Here is a 20,782-nt window from a genome sequence, read left to right as displayed (position 1 = left end):
GAAGTGAGAACAGGCTACAGTGTGGTTTTTGTGCTGAAAATAATCAAGAGGCACATGATAAAGCATCACTAGACATTCCCCACCCGTAGCTAGCGGTGTTTTGTGTTTTGCAAGATTCTCATCATGTGTTCATTTTCGTGTGAAGCTCTATGCCTGGAAGAACTTTGAATTCCAGACAAGATCATTTTATTTGAAAGTTCATCTCCGGGATATAGTGCCCCTGCTTAAGTTAACTCTTGATGTGCTGTTTGTAATAGTGAAATGCAACACAATAACTCTTGTGTGCTGATTTTGAATAGAAAAAAAGAGAAACTTTCTTAAGTTTTGAAAAAAAAAAAGAAGGGTCCTGTTCTCTCTCTCTCTCTGTCTCTCTCTCTCTCTCTTTATCTCTTGCTCTTCATTGTGTGTAGTTGGGCCTTTATCAAGTAGAGGCTTCTAATTCCTGAAGTGAAATCCTCTTAGGATCTATGCTCTATTTCTGTTTGGTCTATCGGGTCTTTTTTGAAATCTCCATTAGACCAAGCTCATTGGCTGGAAAAGACACACGCATGCACACAAAAACACACACCATCCAGCAATAGATAGCTCAGTGAAGTGATCGAGTGTTGACCAGAGCAAGGTTAGCTACTGACACAAAGGGAGGACTTCACTGTGACTGTGGGAGGTAAGAAAAACTATTGACTTCTCTTATTTTCTGAAGATAATGAAGTGAGATTAGCTAAAAAAAAATTGCATAGAAATGCATAGAAAAACAGGACATTTAGTTTTGAATGGATGTAACAGGAGATAAGTTGTTTGGTCTATATGTTTTTACATACATTTGAGACTGATTTTGGGGGCCATCTTGATTTTTCATGTGTATAATCTAATCTAATCTAATTTCATATGAAATGAAGGTTTTACCAATTCTGTCTGTTCTTTCTTGTTTTAAAGTTAGGGGCTTCTGTAAGGAATAAGAACAAAGAATTCTTTCTTTTGCCGCTGAATTTAGTCATGGGTCTGTGTCTAATTGAAAGTCAGCTGTTTACAAGAGTTTACTGTCTGTATCTCGCTCACACACAGACGTATTAAAAAAACTGAAACGTTTACATGTGACTATATTTGCTCATAGCTGAACTAATAATGGCAAATCTCCATTTGCGGATTTGGGAGTTGGAGAAGAGGCCTCAAAGATCATCAGACCAGATTAGCATTGTGACTGCATGCAGGAAGGAAGACAACACTAACTGAAACACTAGGGATAGAGGCCATTTAATCCAATGAGATAGTGGCATACGTCACTCCCTATCTAGTGGTCCAAACAGTGACACAGACATTGGCGTGAGACCAAAATATTCTGCATCTACTGCAAATATACTGTACAGTTTCTACATTTGAAAAAATATTTTAAAACAATTACAAGTTATGTGCAGGTGAAATCACACAACATAAAATGAAAGCCATATTAACATATTAGATTCATTCATCTGTTATATCTGTTTTCTCTCTTTTAATATAGTTTTTGGTGCATTAATTACTCTATACCAAAGAAATGTACTGGTATAACCAAATTACATTTATTGCTGTTGTTGTATCATCTGGTTTTCATATAGTTTCATGAATATAGCTGGCTATTGTTCCACAATAAAACAGTAACCCTGAGGGCTAAAGACAAGCAAAACAGATCTGTTGCAGTGCAGTAATCCTCTTAGACTGCATTAATTTAATTAAATATCATGAGACTCACTCGGTATCTAGTGGCTATGTCACAGTGCAAAGATTTACAGTTAGAAACTGTACAGTTGACTAATTGAGAACAATGAAAACAAACAAATCTTGCAGATCATAAGTAAATTCATTTTTCATTCTAATATCAGCAGAACCCATCATGCATTTTACATCCATGTCATATAAATGACCTCTGATAAACCATTCTCAATTTTGTGTCTCAGGCAGCTAACCAGGAAGAATGTCTGACAGACTGATTGACTTGGAGGAGACCGCGACTCACACAGGTGAGTAGAAATGGTGGTTTAGAATATCACACAGTAACATTTTTACAACCTGGTGGCTCTTGTCTGTACTTGTGGGTCAGATGGATCTGTCTGGGCAAACAGAGATTTCAGAAAAAGATGCTAAGCAATGATTTGTACCTTTACCAGAAATTTGTTTACAGAATCTTGTAAAGCATTTGCAGAGTTCACAGAGCAGTTGGTCCTGAACAGAAGAGGAAGACCAAAAAGCAGAGTAGACAGATCTGTTGAGCTTTGGCAGTGTAACTGATGATTTAATCTTCTCTTTCTTACGCAACACTGGTGCAGTTAGTGAACTTCGTAGAAGTTGAGATGAAGCTCTAATCCGCACATTGAAACAGGACACAGTACCCTCCAGTGATTTGTAGTGGTGCATCATCACTTGCATCATACAAAATGCTAAAATAATCACATAACAGTAAGAATTTAAAAAGTATAACAGATAATAAAACAGTTAAATAATTAACAGTTATTTACAATTTAAGGAAAGTTTGAATGTAAAAGTAAGTTTTAGGATGAAAAATAGTTGGCTAGCCCAAGATACACTAATCATTACTGTTAACTAAAAAAAAAAACTGAATACAAAATTCTATTTGCCCTCTCCATAGGTCCAAAAGGAGTCATCAATGACTGGAGAAGGTTTAAACTGGAAAGCATGGACCAGGAAAACTTACCACATGCTAAAAAGGAACTTCTGAGACAGATGTCATCCCCTAACAGGCCAAAAGATGACTCCAGAGCAAACCTTAACCGCAAGGTAGAACCCAAAGCTAACAGACCACAGCAAAGATGACAGACAACAGCAAACAGAAGTGTGGCAATCAGAGATTCTTCATTACCAAATATTCACCAGTCAGGATGGTAATTATTGGTCTGATATATCTTTATTTTTCAGATGAGTGTCCAAGAGTATGAACTGCTGAAGGAGGAGGACGAGGGATGTCTAAAGAAATACAGACGGAGGTGCATGCAGGAGATGCATGATAAGCTCAGCTTTGGGCCCAAGTTTGAAGGCGTGCATGACCTGGACAGTGGAGAAGCCTTCCTAGAAGTCATTGAGAAGGAGCATCACAGCACAGTGGTGGTTGTCCACATCTACAAGGTAGGGGTCAAAGGTTGTGAGGAGCTCAACAACTGCCTTGATTGCCTGGCCACTGAGTACCCCACCGTAAAGTTCTGCAGGATTGATGCTGTTGCATCCGGTGCTGCCGAGCGGTTCTCGGATGAGGTTTTGCCTACACTGCTGGTATACAAGGCTGGAGATCTACTAGGGAACTTCCTGGCCTGCACACAGCACCTAAGCGAGGAGTTCTTCGCCACTGATGTGGAGGCTTTCCTCAACAGCTATGGCCTGTTGCCCGAGAAAGAGCTGCCTGGGATGGAGGATGAAGAGGAAAACGATGTAGAGTAAACACAGAGTTTGGCCACTGAGGAAGAAAGGAAACTGTCTCAGAGAGCTGGATAGAGAGCTATGAAAGACAATTCATAACATAAGACAAATTCTTTTGGGCTTCAGCAACTAGGAAAAACATAACATCTCCACTAGTCCACTAGTGTTTGAGGAATGTTCTCTACAGCAGAAATTTCACATCCAGTCAGTGAAGAGATCTCAGTGTCCCAGATATGGGTGCTATCAAGTATGGGTGTGGGTAACACAGCAAGGTGAGGAGATATAGTGTTCATTTATAAAAAATATATATATCATAAATCCCCTCCCTGCCACCCCAACAAAAGCCAAACCAGCTAACTGTAACTATAAATGCATTGTTTTATTTTGTAATGTTAGGAAACATTAAATACTGTGTGTACTTGTAAAAACTGTTAATTCATCGACTCTTTTGTAGCATTTGATTGGATTAATCTGTACACAAGTTACTTATAAATCCAAAATTAAAAAAATAAAAAAAACGCTAAGTAGAACAGGAACTCTTAAGACTTACGAGGCCAAAGCTCGCTGATGTGGAAACATTTTTGTGTAAACACATTTTCCAGCCTGTCTGATCCAACATTACCTACCCTCACTTCCTAAGCCAATGTGGTGGGAGGTGCATATTGGGTCTGGAAAATAAACATTCATGAGCCTCTGATATTTTATCATCATGAGTAAAACATCACCAGAAAAGAGTTCATCCATTTTTGTGTATATTATATTGTGAAAGTGGGAAAAAGTCACTGGAATAGACATAATGGAAACTGTGGGCCGTGGGTTTTCTTAGTGTGATGTGATGCAGCCAACAAGTCCTTGACTCAGCACAGTGGTGAATATCATCCTCATCATCATCATCATCATCATCATCATCATCATCATATTTGATTTTGCTAAGAATGGTTACTATTTTAAACTGTGTACTGGAATATGAAAAAACATATCCATATATACTTGTGGTTCAGACTAAAAATAATAATAAAACTGCATAAAATAGTAAAGTTTTGTATTGTATGTATGTTTTATTGATTTACAATACTAGAAGGTGAGCTGATTGAGCTTTAATATGCTGGTAGGTGGATTTTCTTGTCATTGTGCTGAGCTAAGCTAATCAGCTTCTGGCTATGGCTTCATATTCAGCATATAGACGTGGACAGTGATATAAATCTTAAAATCTTCACCTAACTCTGCAATAATGCAAATGAGCTTATTTCCCAAAACACTGAATTAGAGCTTTAAATGTCTTTCCTTAACCTGTGATCTCTTCTCACAGACAGAATGGGGCAAAACTCAGCTCCTCCTCAATCACCACCACTCTATCACCACCGTTATCTTCATGTTGTCTCAGAAGATTCAGCCAAGAAGGAGGCTCCACCATCTAAAAGCTCTTATTTTGCCATCACCACCAGCATCTAGACTCCAGAAGTTGGGTTCTTACCTAACCCATCTGTCTTCACTAGCCTGCATTTTGTGTGTATGCTTTTAAATGATGTGCTTTGATACAAATACTGTTCAAAACTTTGCGTGCATCTCAAGTTTTGTGTTCAAAACAGAGGCACCGAGGGAAGAAAACTACAAAATCCACACATGCAAGGATACATACCATTGCAGAAGACTTCCCTCCTCTCTCCAGCTGAAGCAGGCTGTCACATGTTAACTTACCTCACATGTTAGTCTTGTAGCAAAGACTTGACTCCCCCGTGACCCCATTGAGCTGCAGGCATGCCAAAACCACAACATAAAAGCCGCCTCAGATTTTTAAGTAAAGACCTGCAGTACTAACCCACAATTTGATGTGTCGTGAATTAAATTAAGTTGCCTCATATTTGTAGAAACGACCAAACACTGTACCACACAAACACATGCACTGCAACAGGGAACACAGGCTTATTGCAAAGGCAGCCTCATTGGTTCTTACAAATTCTTATAGAGAGTATGTGTAGATTTCTGTATCATCGCTCAAGAGCCACTTCAACTTTGTCTTGATGAGTAACTATCTTCATTTGCCAGGTCCAGACAACAGCTGTTTGACTGTCGGTTTCCTCCTTTCTCTTGTCATCAAGTCAATTAACAGTCACCGTCACTGTGTTTAGCATAGTCATAATATCAGACAGCAGTGTGTAATGCATCATCAGAGGCCGTCATTTGAAGATGCATAATCCAGAGATTTATGCTGAGGTAATCAGGCCAATCCTCTTACAGGATTAAGGCTGTAGTTTTAGTAATAATGGTAGACTGCTTTTACACCTGTTTAGGACCATAGACAAAAAAGGGTTGTGGTCATCTTGATATCACTGTTAAATTGATTAGTATCGGATCATACACAGTATAACAGCTTTATTCCTTTGCAAATACACCTCCAAACATGTTTCAAGGCATCTACTTTTATGTGGTTTCATGCAAATAAGTTCCAATAATTTCTGACATATTGCCTGCAAAGGGGCTCTTGACTTCTAATTGATCTAGATTCAAGAGCTAGTGAACTGTGACACGCTAACACATATTTCTCTGAGGATATACATGTGTTTGTGATTCCACAGTCTGGCATGGCTTGCATAGCCTCTAGCAGGCAACACCTCACTTTCTCACAGTAGCGTGTCTAAGGTTTATCAAAACCTTTTTTTGAGACCTCCCACAAGATCCTTTTTAGCAGTAAGATTTTTTGCTGTGGTGCCCAAACATGTCAGTAAGACTGGTTGATGTTGACCTAGACTACAGCACAATGTGAAAAAATTGCAGCCAACTAGCCGGAGCATCCCATTTGCTATTAGTTCAGAGAGTGTGCATGCCACCGCTGGCCCGCAAAGTTCACACCAACTAAAGGAGCTTCCACATGGGAATATGCCTCTGAGCTTCAGCCACACATCACAGCCATGTACAGTATATGAGGTATTATTTAAATAGGGACCAGGGTCAGCAAGTGCAGTAGGGGCCACTGAGAATAAAAAAAAAGTTGAGAGAAGATTCACCTCAAAATAGTCATCTGTAAGCTCAGAAATAACAAGTGCGAAGGCGTATTTTGCTGCAAAGTTCTGTTGAACATATACAATGCATGGGCATTTTCCACAAAGCAGGAAAACTTTGCTGAGTAAAATCCTGAACAGACTTTGTGTATTCTACATTAGTGGGTGATTGGGGTTTCCCTCAGCAGAGCTACCCAGATAATTCAGTGGATTTGCTTCTTGGAACAGGCCCCAGATCTTGATTTGACTCATCACTCCCCTCAAACAAATGTTTACCTCAATGTTTACCCCTGCGATGTCCACCTGATCCCACCCCCATTCCTGACGTTTCGATTCCCCTTTGGTTTATACTGTTTCACTAATTGGAGAACTTTTGTGCTTTTTATTGTATTTGTACTCTTCGTAAACCCAGCTGCCACGCTCTAGTTCACCCACATAAAGCCCAGTTTCACTGATGTGATGTCATGACACGGCAGCGGAGACCTGGTTTGGGGCGCATTGGCCCCTGCAACCAAATATGGACAGCGGATGCAGGGGAGATGACATAACAACAAACTGTGCTCACTGGCCGTCATCATAAATGACAATTTATTTTAGTCACTTTGTTTAGATATTTGTAAGTTCCTCATGACTCAATGTTTTTAATAATGAAGCGATGATGTAAATGTTGTTGTTTGACTCATTTACTCCTGATGAGATTAGACTTGCACGCATTTCGAAAAAACAAACAACTACTGGGCGAGTGGAAAAAGTAGATGCAATACAACCACTACATAAACACAGAAAACTATTGTGTTATTACCAAAACAATGTCTGAGCGAACTGTTGAAAAATAACAGGTGGAGGAGGAAATAACAGATAAGAACCAGTAGTATGAGGATGAAAATGAGTAGCAAAGCTGTAAGTGCTGAAGATAAAATAAATTACAGTGCACATACAGCACACCCCCACATAGCAATCCACCCTTGGGTTGGTCTGGGCTGACTTTACTACGTGATGAATGAACATGGACAAATGTGGAGATGGAGGAAGAGATGGGTAGATGGATAAAAATGTCTGAACCATTACATATTCAAAGTTCTTTTGAATTCCTGTCACACTGAATGACAGAGAGCATGGTTTCATTTGTTCAGTGTTACAGAGAACATAGGAAATCACCTGTTAGGATGAATCACACCTAATCCTGCTCTAACACCACAGATTGCAATGTGTAAGTGTCCACGCTCCTGGGTTTCGCTCCAACGACAAGTGCTGACAACAATGAACATGGCTGACTCAGATTAAGAGGTTTACACAGCAATGTTGCTATAGGTTACTATAGGCTACATTTTGGTATCCAGGCGTGACAGCTGAGTGTAAGAAAATATCTCTTCTGCCTGGAGCAAACTTCTGCCTTAGCACCTCTCATGTTCGTGCCGTCAGTCTTTTGTCTCCCAGAAGTATCACCTTGGTTATGAACCAATAAACCACTGAGGTATTTGTCAAAACTGGCCCAGACAGGGTTCTGAATACCTACCGGGGATATGTCACCAGAGACACAGTTAATAAATGACTGATAAATGAAACGGTGGTAGTAATTAAAGCCCACGTATGGATTATCTTAAGCTTTATCCAATTCAAAGTTGCTGTTCATATGAAAAGAAAACATATCCTCTGATGAATTTCATACATTCACTTGTCAAGATACTCTTGGGAATTTCCAGAAACAGTCTTTGACATACATGGACTACTGCTACAAGCCCTACATAAAGTCAATCATTAGTCAAAGATAACAAAACTCAAATTTTATTAATGAGTGTAAAAGTTAAATGATATTTTCTGATTTTTTTTCTTTTCCTACATTAAAGTGTTGTTGCAAAGCTTTCTCTGCACCACTGGTATGTATTCAGCTTGTATGTAGTTTGTATTTCTGTTAGAGAATACTTTTAATATGCTTCATTTTAGCCTGAGAACAGTCAAATTTTAAGCTGTTTAGGCTAAAAATTATCAGAACTAGTCTTTAAAATACCTTTGTAGTGTGTGTGTAAAATGAGGCAAATACAGGTAGGCAGATAGGGAGACAAAAAAAAATCCCTATTCTCGAACCTGTGTTTAGTTAACAACGATATATACAAAGTTTACCAGTGTTAACAATACCACACATCTCTAATATGGCCACGTTATCATATATCATAGTATCATAGCGATGTCTATTGAGCAGGTCTACGTGACATTTTTGCTGTGAAGCTGTGAGCTGTTGCTTTATGGGAATGGACTGAATCACATCCAGTATCAATAATGTGGTTGGCAGAGCTGCTTTTGTGGCTTGCCCTGTTTTGTATTGTATTGTTTTGCATCTTATTGTAATATAGCTGGAATGCGAGTAACTTTGGTCATCTGTGGACTTCCCAGGAGTGCACAACTTAAGCTTGTCCAAAAAAAATAACCTTTGCTGAACTACATCCGCCCTCTAAGTGGCACATAGACACGCACACAGTCACAATGACACTGAATGCTGATGCTGTGTAAAGAACGTGCACCAGCAGACTCTGCAGCTGTCTTTTTGTATGTGTTGGCGCCATCTGCTGACTGAGGAAGTGGGCATTCAGTTTACACCAGAGGTTAACATAGAACAAATAACATTAATTGTTCCAATCCAAAATGCAGTTTAACCATGTGGTAAGGAACAAAAATCGCAAGGCTACAGTGATTACAAGATGAAAAATAAAAAACTATTAGACTGACCGTGAAGATTCATTCTTGACTTTCATTCATTCATAATTTATACCACAGAGCCTATCCCAGCTGACTTTGAGCGAGAGGCAAGGCACACCCTGGACAGATTTCTAGATTTTGAGAAAATAATTGAACAAATAAAATCTTATGTCAGGGTCTTTTAAATCTTAATTCAAGTGAGTCCATGGCTCTGTACTTACAGGTCAATTAGGTCAGATGGAAGTACAATATTTCCCTCTGAAGTGTAACAAAGTAAAAATATAAAATCTCCTGAATTGAAAATACTTGAGGAAGGTACAAGTACATCAAATTTGTATTCAATAGCAGGGCGTGAGCTAATTCCATCCACTGATCATCAGAAAATGATCATCTGTAAGATGTAATTGAAAGCTCTAGAAGAATAAATTAGAAAGTGGATCTTGAATGAAGTATTTTTTTTGTTGTTATTTAATTTTTCTTGCCTTCTGATAATAATAATCTAACAATAATATGTTTAATATATATTTAATATTAATATATATTAATTTATATATTAATTCATTTATACACTACAGTAGGGGTATTGACCTTTGACATACCAGCAGTTTACTGCATATCTAGCTGGAAAAGGTGTGAAACCTCTTTGTTAATTAATTTTCGTTTAAACACTGGTCGTTTTTTAATCAGTCGGCCAACAAAATGTTTCTCAGCTACTGTGCCATAGTCTAAAAACAACATTTAGCTTCGATTTGCGAGAAAGAACGCACTTTAAGACACTGTTGGCTAAACCCTAAAAAATAAAAAATAAAAAACATAATACATTTCCCACAATGCTCCGGGAGCACTGACAAACTCAAATCGCAAACTGCGCCTGCTCGGAGTGTTGTTGTCAGAAAAATGGCGGCACTCCTGCTGCAGGAGTTTGAAGCCTCCGAATTATCGAAGCTACCAAAAACAGTTCAAAACAAACTCGAGAGGATTCTTTCCGACCAGCAGTATGAAATCGATTCTTTGAAAGCACAGCAAGAACAATTTCGAGTTGACAGCGGTAAGCTAACACTTGTTATTTAGCTGGTTAGCGGTGCTAAAGTGTTTGCCTTTGCTCACCATGCACGCATGTCGGTGAACGCAGCGAAGTTTAAGTAAATATTATGTCTTTGAACGTACATATTAAAATAACAGTGTCATTGGTTTTACATGTCTATTAATGGATTTCTACTGTGTCTACAAATGGCTGTGGCTTAATAAAGCTAGACGTTATCATTAACCACAATGTGACGCTAAAAAATGCTAACGCTAGCTAAGTTAACCTGCCACACACAATAAACTAGTTCTAGTAATCATAAAAGTTTTAAAAAAGAGGGATTCAATTCAGCCTGAAACAACAGACAAAATATACAACAGACCACAATGCCAAAATTTAGCCCCGTCATTGAAAAGATTTATAAGCAGCATGAGTTTTGACTATGCTTAGTATTGGTCTCTAATACGCTCAAACAGCTATTAATTTCAGGACTTAGCAACCATAACCCACCTTTTTCTTGGTATTGAGTATTCCGAAACATTTAAATCAAATAATTCACCGAAGGAGGTGATTATGGTTTGGTCTCATGGTCTGAGATGACATAGCAAAGTAAGTAAAGCTAGTAACTGTCCAAATGCAATCTTCTTCTTACAGAGCAACATTTCTTTGAGAAAGTGAAACAACTTGCCCAGTGTCAGGAGGAATTTATCTCCCAGACTCAAGAACATCTTAAACTCAAAGATGAGTTTACCAAGCTTGGTAAGGATGAATTTAATGCAATATTATTTAAAGGCTTAGCTTGACTCAGGTTCTCTAGGTTGTACTATTCTCATGATATTGGCTCTCTCTTTTAGAGGATGAACTTAAAACTGTGCGTGACAAGAACAGGGAATATGAGTCTGCCCAGGAGAGGCTGTCATCAGAGCAGGTGAGTGTAACAAAATTAGCCGTTCTAATAATCAGTTTATTACAGGCATGAAACAGTTTTTGTTTTTCTGTGTCAGGATTTTCAGAGTCTGCACTCCTAACCAGTGCAACCAGTGGGGTCCAGTCTTAACAAATGTGTATTCCAGATGTTATAATTATATTATATTATATATATTACAATATTTTAGTGAATGTTATGTAAACAAGCACCTTTAGAATGGACCAGTGTTTTTATTTAACTGACAATCTGTTGAACTGACTAATGGTAATATTGATTTCACCAAAATTTCAGCTGTCATCATGATATAGCACTTCATTTGTAAGCTATGCCCAGCAGTCAGTATAGTTAAATTAAATCTTTTGTTTGTTTTCTGTTAAGACGGTGCTGTCAAAAGCCAAAGAAGAACTGGAGACAGAAAAACGAGATCTTGTGCGAACACTGGAGAGGAGATCCTTGGAAGTGGAGCATTTAAATGGTACCAGCAATTGAACTTACATAAAAACAATAGTCTCAGTTTTTATTTGTATATTCTAACCATCACTTTGATATAGCACTTATGTTATGTTTCTGTTGCTCCACCAGATGACTTGAGGCAACTCAATGATAAGTTGGTGGAGGTCAACACCTCTAAGATGGCTCTCCAGATGAAGCTAGATGAGCTTGAAGCAGCTGAAGTCAACATTAAAGTGAGCTACATTGTTATCTTCTTATTGATTAAATATCTTAACACCAACTTTGTCTGCAGAGGAAGTGACCTTATAAGCAGTTATTAGCCTCTATTGTACATAATGCTTTATAAACAAATTATTGAATGAAGTCATGGTTTGCCATCACAGTACAAGGAGAAGCGTATGGAACAAGAGAAGGAGCTTCTGCATGGCCAGACATCTTGGCTGAATGAGGAGTTGAAGGCCAAGAGTGAGGAGCTGCTGTCTCTCTCCCGACAGAAGGGTAACGAGATCCTGGAGTTGAAATGCACCCTGGAGAATAAAGAAGATGAGGCAAGTTTCTTTTCCTTATGTACATGTACTTGTTTATCTTGGCAGTAGTAACAAGTACTGTGATGATGATACCAACAGTTAAGTTTAGGAAATTACATTACATGATAGGCTGTGAAGCACAAGTCAGTAATTGAGTTAATTTAAGGGTCCTCTTCAGTTTTAGGTGATTTACCTCAAATGTAATGGTCGTCTCATGATAGTTCTTCATCATTTCTGATTTCTAGTTGAACCGACTCCAAGACCAAGTGGCCAGTTTGAAGACTTCAAATGAGAACCTTCAGAAACAGAATGAGGACATGATCAGCAAACTGAAAGATGTATGTGTGGTATTTCTCACAGCCTACCTCAAGTTTTCATCATGGCTTATTTTACACATTTTGATCATGTATATGCTCAAATGAAATGATCATTATTGTTGCACTCAGTGTTAAGTTTAATAATTGTAGTTGTAAGTGTATGACTGGATCTTTACTCATTCTAGGCCAAGGAACAACAAGCCAACATGGAGGAAAAGTTCAGGAATGAGCTGAATGCCAACATTAAGCTTTCCAATTTATATAAGGTATGTTCACATTTACTCTCAGTTCACAGCAATTTCAGTTTATGTCCATCGGGTATCACTGTTTCACAGTTTAACAGCATGTAAGCACACATTGCTTCTTTTGGCTTATTTTTAAAAGTGAGATAATGTTACAAGGTGTTTGATATTTGTTATACAACTAACACAAGCTGGATGTGTGGATACGGGAGTAGTATTAGCCAAGATATAAAATGACTTTAAGTTACTGACTGCAGGAAGAATTAGGTTGAAAAAAATATTTTGGTGATGCAGCACAACTGCACATTTTCTCATTTTTCATATGTAGTCCTCTGAAAATAGTACTACTTATTTATTTGATCTGTGGTTTTAGAATCAAGCTTTATATTCACAATAACTGTTGTTGCGGTTGTAGGGAGCAGCAGCAGATTCAGAGGCAAAAAGTGAAGAGCTGAGCCGAGCTGTGGAGGAGCTACATAAACTGCTAAAGGATGCCGGAGAAGGTGAGAAGCTACCACAGAATAACCACAACTACTGTGACCATTATTTAGTACTACTAAGAGAGATGGAAGAGAGATGTTTGCCCAGCTTTGTGGTTTAACTGCTGTTTCCAGTAGCTGCTCCCCAGCATTTACTTTAATTTCCTCTGTCTACCACAGCCAACAAGGCCCTGGAGGAGAAGGTACAGGAGATGAATGGTGCTACAGACAAGGCTGTTGCTGAACTAAAGGAGAGGATCCAGGGTCTAGAGAAAGAGCTGGACAACGCTAATGAGTTGCTGTCAAGTTCTAAACTTAGAGGTCAGTGGGTTTAATTGCAACCCCATTTTTCTCTTACAAACAATGTAGACATTTTAAAGTTAATCCATGTCAGAAATCCAATCTTGAATTTAAAATAAGCCAACCCTGAGCCCTATTTGAATAAATGACCACTAATCTGTCTTCTCCTTTCTCTTTCCCAGGCCCTGTTGCTGTAACATCTGTGCTGACAGAGGAACAAATGACAACAATGTCTCCCACAGCAGCTGCTGTATCCAAGATCAAACCTGGCATGAAGCTGACTGAGGTATGTGCTGCTGAATTTCAACACCCAAAAATATAGACTTTATCATAAAATGTGGGAAATGTGGAAATGGGTTCAAAGGAATGGCTTGTAAGAATTAAGTTTGCCATTGATGAGGTCCAGTGGACTGCCACGAACAGATTTCCAGTGGCTCTTGATGTAAAGCAGTCTATAGTTCATTTGTTGTGTTTTTGACTAAGATGTCATCTGTGTTTTTAGTTGTATACTGCCTATGTGGAGAGCCAGGAGCAGCTGCAGTTGGAGCGCTTGGAGAACAAGCGAGTCAACAAGTACCTAGATGACATTGTGCAGGAAGTGGAAGCAAAAGCCCCCATCCTCAAACGACAAAGGGATGAGCATGAGCGCATGCAGAAATCCGTGGCCAGTCTTTCTGCCAAGCTGGAGCAGGCTGTTAAGGTATGGAAAATACATTTTGTAATGCATAAAGCCTTTTATATGTATTGTTGCTAATCAAGTTTTGCATACTCATGTATATTTTTTTTCAGGAGGTGCACCGTCTGCAGAGGGAGTCTGATGAAGCCAACAAGCGCTCCTCTGTCTTGGAAAGGGACAGCCAGAGGTATGAACTGCAGCTGGCAGACATGGCTCAGCAGGTGGGTTCATTTTCTTATTCAATCTTAATTCAGATTTTTTTTTTCAGAAATTGAACATAATAAATAATCTGATATCTGCAAATTCTTAATTTCCAAGTCATACTTTTTCCTTCCTGTCAGGTGCGTGTGCTGCTGATTGAGCTGGAAGAGGCTCGTGGAAACCATGTGATGCACGAGGAGGAGGTGAGCTCAGCTGATGTCAGCAGCACATCAGAGGTCATCAGCCAGCATTTGGTGACTTTCCGCAGTGTGGAAGAGCTTCAGAAGCAGAACCAACGTCTTCTGGTGGCCCTCAGGGAGCTCAGTGATGCCCAGGAGAAAGAGGAGTTTGAGGCCACTGGAAACAAGTTGGTTAAATTGTTTTTTTTCTTTTTGCTCTAACGAAATAAATAAAGCTTTCCTGGACTGAAAACCTAAAACAAACAATGCATGTCCTCTAGAGAGATTCTAGTGTGACATCTTTCGCATGCTCAATTTTTTGCTTGTGGTTTAACATCTTTTTTTTTAATTATTAAAAAAGCACTTGGCTGGGATACTTGGACATGCATGTACTGTAAATCTTTGTTTTGTCCTGTGTGTGTGATTTGTGTTTTCAGTTGGCTAATTAAGTTGAACTCTTGCAGGCATGGTGAGCTGGAGCAGAGTTTGGAGAAAGCTCAGGCTGAGCTGGAGTCCCTGAAGGAGCAACGCAGCCAACAGTTAAAAATGACTGAGTCCATCGTGAGGCAGAGGGACATGTACCGGGTGCTGCTGGCTCAGGCAACTGGAGTTAGCTTCCCTCAGCAAGGTAACACAGCTTTCTGCCAGATAGCAGAAATTGCTCTTTTTGTCACAGCACTGCTCCTTATTCAGTGTTAGTCATGAGTTTCCCCCTTTGGCTGAATTTCTGAGCGTTCCTCTTTAAGGTACGCCTCCTGAGGAGTTCTCCCTGACTTCCACCCCTCGACGCTCACCTGCTGCCACCCCTACCACAGGGACACCTACTGCTCTTGTCTCCATGGCAACAGAGTCTGCGGAAGCACTGGAGGCCAAGGCAGCTTTGCGACAGGTGAATACCAAATTTTGCAGACAACACTTAAAATGTAATATGTTCACATTTGTTACTGCTTTTAATTGTCAAAAATCCACAGCACTGACAACAGATAATAGATAAAAGGAATCATTAAGTGTATTAAGCTCAGCAACACCACAGTATGCAGCGTACATTCAGTCTGTACAGCACACCCATGTACTCCTGAGCTTGGCTCGTTTGTTTCCCATGTCTGCCACTAGATGGCAATGTGTCTATGTTGAGGGATCTGCGTTTACCCAAATTTTGCGCCATCCTTTTTTTTGTTTATGATGCAAGTAAATGATAGTGAAGTAAGAATGAATGTAAACATTTATGTAATCATCTACCAACTTAGTCTATAAAAGAGTACATCAATTTGGTGGGCAATTTAAAAAAAAAAAACCTAAATGATAAGAAGAGTTATTTGCTTCTTATTGAAAAGTCATCAGAATATGTAATTCAGCTTTCAGCAGTGATGTGTATGGAACTTCAATGAATGCTGACGACCATGGATTAACCTTTGGAAGCAGTCTCATATGAATGGTTCAAAGGCAGGTTTAACGTGTGTTTGGCTTCCCTTGGTGGTGTTCCTTGTACAGCAACTGCTGTCACTGTGTTGACAGAAAATAAGAAAAAATGTTTGCATCTGCAGTTGCAGGAAGTCTTCTCCACCTATAAAAAGGAGCGTGTGGAGAGTGACAAGGCACTGACGGAGCAGAACGAGAAGCTCCAGGAGCAGCTCTCTGACCTCCGCTCCCAGAATGCCAAAATATCCACCCAGCTAGAGTTTGCCTCAAAGAGGTAAGTTTGAAGTAGGGACAAAACTGTTCAGCTTGTGAACTGTTTTTGGGAATTAACTATTAATACTAGCATAGGCCACTAAAAATTATTTCCATCTTAACAATGTCAGGTATGAGATGCTGCAGGACAACGTGGAGGGCTACAGGAAAGAGATTGCCTCCTTTAAGAGAGAAAGAACAGAAGATGGCTGCTGCCACACAGAAGCACGAGCAGACCATCCACACTTTGAATGAGGATCTGAGAGCTGCCAAAGAGAAACTTGCTATGGCAGAGGTTTGTCTTCGTTCCACCGACATTTTGTCTGTTTTTCTTGGGAGTTATTTGTGCCTGAGTTTGTTTTCTTAGCATTTTATCATCATGAGATAAATGGCAGCAGTGAATTTGTGACCACTTAAAGAATTGCAGAGCCATCTCGACTCCTCTCTTCTTGCCTCTTAGGGCCGTGCTGAGAGCCTGCGTAAGGAGAGAGACATGCTGAAGCTGGTGGAGTCCAGACTGACTCAGGAGAAAGAAACAGTCCAGAGCCAACAGCAGAGCCAGACCCTGCTGCTGACCAACCTCCAGACTATTCAGGTAATCTTAAGAGAGTGTAGTTTCTCACTCATTGGACCTCATGCAAGAACATTTTCATAATCTTGTCAGAAAACTCTCTTTTTTCTGAGTCTTTTTCATGAGGAAGTGCACATTTGAGAGATTTGATGGTTAGCATAATCAACTATTGAAATATATAAGCTGCTGTGACAATCAATTTCAATATCATATTTATCTTCAAACTTATTCAGATTAAGCTACTTTAAGTCTTAAGTCAAACAAGCATGGTTTCCCCCAGTGAAGAAAGGCAGTCTTGTCTGTTCATGGCTCATACGACAGGTCTGAACCACCATTTTGTTTATAGCTAAGAGAAAAGTCTTTGAGAAAATTTGTGAGTGCCACAAATTAAATCGCTCACACATGCTGCTTAAGAACGAATCTTTTAATTTGCTCCATTTCTTGCATGAGGTCCCTTGTTTCACACACACAGATACAGTTCAAAATGTTAACTGATGTCTTGTTCCAGGCAACTCTTGAGCGTTCAGAGACTGATACACGTCAGCGTCTCAACAGCCAGTTGGAGAAGCAGGAACGGGAGATTTCCCAGCTGCAGAAGAGGCTGGAGAATGAGGTGGAACAACGCCACCTGCTCAGCAGAAACCAAGAAGTAAGTATAAATTTAACTAATTTCCCATACTGAGCAAAGGTAACAGAGTTAAGGTAAAGGATTTTAGTGACTTTGGTACAGCTATAAGAACTGTAGGTCCTATGATATCTTGACATATGGGGCCCTGTACTGTACATATACTTTTTTTATTTGTTTGTTTCATTTTTTTTAAATGCCTCCACAAGCATAACATATTAATTTGATTGATGGTATCATGAGTCCCATCGTATCTAACTAAGTCTCAGTTTGACCTCACCCAGCCCTTCCCCAACACCACATTCATAAAGGTTTGTGTTTCTCCTGTTCACACATCAACGGAAATTAGATTTTTCAATTGTATTCACTGTGGAGAAAGCTTAATTTTTCTGGGATCAAAGACGCATCACTCAGTGTCCGTACTCTTGCATAAAGCAAATAAAAACCGAGGTCAAAAGGACTAGAGAATTCAATAGCTTGCTCAGAGTATTTTTCAGTGTCACCAATTTCTCATGCACAGATCCAGTTGATGGATGCAAAGAGGCAACTGGAGACACAGGTGGCTTTACACCAAAAGACCAAAGAGCTGCTTAATGCTGCAGAGTTGGAGCTCAACACCCTCAGGGTGCAGCAAGGCAGCAGCGAAGCCCGTCATATTTTGACTTCCCCCTCCACACCTATCATCAGAGGTTGGCACAAATGCACACACACACAAACACACAGGGAAATGTACATAACACAACTGCACAATACACATTATTTTCACACAGTAACTTCAGTGGTTGTTATCAAATCCTATGACCTCAACTTTAAGTGGAGCAGTTCCAAGGGTAACATTGTTGGTTGTCCAATCCTTTATAGCTTCTTGTAAAGTCATTGTCTGTGTAATTATGCTCCATTCAAATGACCATTTACACGCTAGTTTGCGTTTTTGGGAGGGCAATAAAACAGAAGTAAAGTGAACTGATTTTACAGGCCCTGTCTTTTTTTTATTCTAGTTGAGTGACCCAGATTTACACTTGATCCACTTTTTAAAAGTATGCTGGGATGCTATGTTCTCATTAGCTTATGTTACTCTCTGTCTATATGAGATGGGCTCCAGTAAGAGCCTAATGACAGGTCTAAGTCAAATTCTTCATGTGGGTTTAAGCACTGACTCTTAACTGTGTAATGGTATTTTTATTAGTTCACAATGCAACCTTGCCTCTTAGAGTAACACTTACTAACTGCACTGTTGTCACATTGATTGTTCCTGCTTTTAGGCCTGCAGGGTTCAGATCAAGATAGAGAGGACCTGCAGGGCCGCCTGAGGTTAGCTGAAACCCAGGCAGAGGAGCTGGCCGAGAGCCTCAGGGCAGCCACCTCCAACATGGAGCAGTACAGAGCCATGGCTCAGAGCCTGGAAGAGTCCCTGGACAAAGAGAAGCAGGTGCAGAACAAACACAAACAGCCTGTCATTGTTCCACCTCTCATAAATCAATTGGTCATAACCACAAGCAAATTGAAGATGAAAAATTAATATTTGTATGAGTGCTGTGGGAGGTGGATAAACGTGTTACAATTATACACCCCAGGTATAGGTTGACAGTAACAAATTACCACACACTGTTGACATTAGGATTTTAGAATTTATCATGTTTTCAGTAAATTTGGTGTCACTGCTTTCTTTGCATGATTTCATAAAAAAGTTATGTTTATCAATTAGTCATGTATATCTTGGCTTTTATATTTGAAAAACTTTGGGAACATGTCAGGAAATTTTGGAGAAGCTTATATGTGTTTAATTTTTTTAATATTTGCAAATGCCTAATGACCAGGTAACAGAGCAGGCACGCTCATCCATTGAAGCTCATATGAAGGAGGCTGAGAACCAGCACCGTAAATTGGAGGAGAAGCTTCTGGAAGCAGAGAAAGAGAACCAAGGCTTAGAGGAGCAGAAGAGGAAAGCTTTAGCCTCACTTGAGGAGCAGGTATATTGAAGTTACATTGTTCAGTTTTGCTTTCAATGAAAAAGTAAGGAAATAGCTGATAATGTTCCTCTGTCACGTGTGTGTCTGTGTTAGATTAACAGTCTAAGGAGAAGTTTGAGCAGTGCCCAGGCAGATCACCAGGCAGCGCTACAGCGAGTGGCAGTGGCTGAAGCCCAGCAGCAGCAGGCTGTACAAGACAGTCAGGAGCAGGTAAGCATCTACTATAAATATGTGATGGAACACTATGATTATAATGTGTTCTTCCTATTGGTAATGTTCCAGTCACTCTTGAGACCGGTCATTGCTTAATCTCATTAGATTTGTTTCCCATGCTCAAATATCTCAAGAAAAATTTCCTGCAAAAGTCCCCTGAAAAAGCAACCACATGTCCTCATGTCCCTCTCTTACTCATAATATTTGACCACATAGTTTTGATAATATGAGCCATTGCTTAAGTATTTTTAATGTAATAGGCCACTTTAATTTGAAGAAAGGCTTAATTACATCTTGTCATATTCCATTAAACACTCATTATAGGTTTCCCTTTCCTGCCTGAGTCTCTGAGGGAACATTGAGACATTTTTTTCCTCTCTTTCCTCATTTTACCTCTCTGATATCTGGTAAAACTACCAACTAGATGTCATTACAGTGAAAACAATATGTAGGATCAGACCTCCTATTGAGTCTTTTGTGAAGAATGAGCTGAATTCTGTCTGTCTTATAGTATTTTGTATTGTATAGTAACCAAAGTCTGCTTTTCTGTTTACAAGGCTAAGCTGGCAGCAGAAGCACAAGATAAGTATGAGCGGGAGATGATGTTGCATGCAGCAGACGTGGAGGCCCTGCAGGCTGCCAAGGCTCAGGCCCAGCAGGCCGTCGAGCTCAGACATCAGCTTGAAGAGAAAGTCCAGAGGGTCAGCACTGAGCTACTGGAGGCCAGGATCTCCTGGGAGGAGCAGGAAAAGATCCTTAAGGTTGGTATACATGATTGCCATAAGGTGTTGGATACATTAATATTGAGTTTGAGTTTTGGCATAATCTCAATAAAAATTACACACTTTAAACCTAACAGAATCATTTAGTGTGAAATTACGTGGCCATTTTAATCCATCAAGTTCTAAGGCATAATGCTTATATTGTCCAACCCATTCATTTATTTTTGATAGAAATGCGTCAAGTTTTAATCTTAATTTTCTTCCTCATCTTATAGGAGGAGATGTCAAAGATGGAGAATCGCCATGACGAGTTCCAGAGGCAGAACGCCCTCCTGCATGAGCAGATCCAGACAATGAGCAGCAAGATGGCTGACAGTTTGCAGCGTGCTGCCAGTGAGAGTACCATGAACATCTCCCTGACTGAGGAGGGCAAATCTCAAGACCAGGTCCTTGAGATTCTCAGGTAACACATCTTAGATCTCTCAGATAAAAGTGGAAGTGAAGTGGAAAAGAACATCCTGCAAGCCTGTGACCTTGGTCAGTCTATAATCTTTTCTGTTTTTGACACCCTGATTTGTTCTGCATCACA

At 39.7% G+C, this 20,782-nt stretch overlaps 2 protein-coding genes across 2 annotated transcripts in view; both read left to right on the top strand.

Moving 5' to 3' along the window:
• The first annotated feature begins 401 nt into the window (after positions 1 to 401).
• Positions 402 to 4,433, top strand: pdcb (phosducin b). Its single transcript, XM_018695998.2, has 4 exons — positions 402 to 664; positions 1,932 to 1,994; positions 2,621 to 2,769; positions 2,908 to 4,433. Exons 2-4 carry the CDS (start codon positions 1,949 to 1,951, stop codon positions 3,421 to 3,423), a joined length of 711 nt encoding a protein of 236 aa, XP_018551514.1. The 5' UTR covers positions 402 to 664; positions 1,932 to 1,948; the 3' UTR covers positions 3,424 to 4,433.
• A 5,542-nt stretch (positions 4,434 to 9,975) lies between these two features.
• Positions 9,976 to 20,782, top strand: part of tprb (translocated promoter region b, nuclear basket protein) — a 22,525-nt gene continuing 11,718 nt past the window's right edge. Inside the window, 27 exon segments of the mRNA XM_018695969.2 lie at positions 9,976 to 10,143; positions 10,774 to 10,878; positions 10,974 to 11,047; positions 11,426 to 11,522; positions 11,630 to 11,733; positions 11,884 to 12,048; positions 12,273 to 12,365; positions 12,530 to 12,610; positions 13,002 to 13,089; positions 13,246 to 13,386; positions 13,548 to 13,651; positions 13,868 to 14,065; positions 14,155 to 14,262; positions 14,383 to 14,609; positions 14,886 to 15,049; positions 15,168 to 15,310; positions 15,966 to 16,114; positions 16,224 to 16,275; positions 16,277 to 16,387; positions 16,553 to 16,687; positions 17,172 to 17,312; positions 17,809 to 17,977; positions 18,551 to 18,717; positions 19,106 to 19,258; positions 19,352 to 19,468; positions 20,029 to 20,232; positions 20,469 to 20,656. Coding sequence (XP_018551485.1) covers positions 9,993 to 10,143; positions 10,774 to 10,878; positions 10,974 to 11,047; positions 11,426 to 11,522; positions 11,630 to 11,733; positions 11,884 to 12,048; positions 12,273 to 12,365; positions 12,530 to 12,610; positions 13,002 to 13,089; positions 13,246 to 13,386; positions 13,548 to 13,651; positions 13,868 to 14,065; positions 14,155 to 14,262; positions 14,383 to 14,609; positions 14,886 to 15,049; positions 15,168 to 15,310; positions 15,966 to 16,114; positions 16,224 to 16,275; positions 16,277 to 16,387; positions 16,553 to 16,687; positions 17,172 to 17,312; positions 17,809 to 17,977; positions 18,551 to 18,717; positions 19,106 to 19,258; positions 19,352 to 19,468; positions 20,029 to 20,232; positions 20,469 to 20,656 — 3,629 coding nt within the window. The 5' untranslated portion in view covers positions 9,976 to 9,992.

This window comes from Lates calcarifer, linkage group LG17, assembly GCF_001640805.2.
Source record: "Lates calcarifer isolate ASB-BC8 linkage group LG17, TLL_Latcal_v3, whole genome shotgun sequence".
Taxonomy (NCBI): domain Eukaryota; kingdom Metazoa; phylum Chordata; class Actinopteri; family Centropomidae; genus Lates; species Lates calcarifer.
This window is presented reverse-complemented; position numbering and strand designations above follow the sequence as displayed.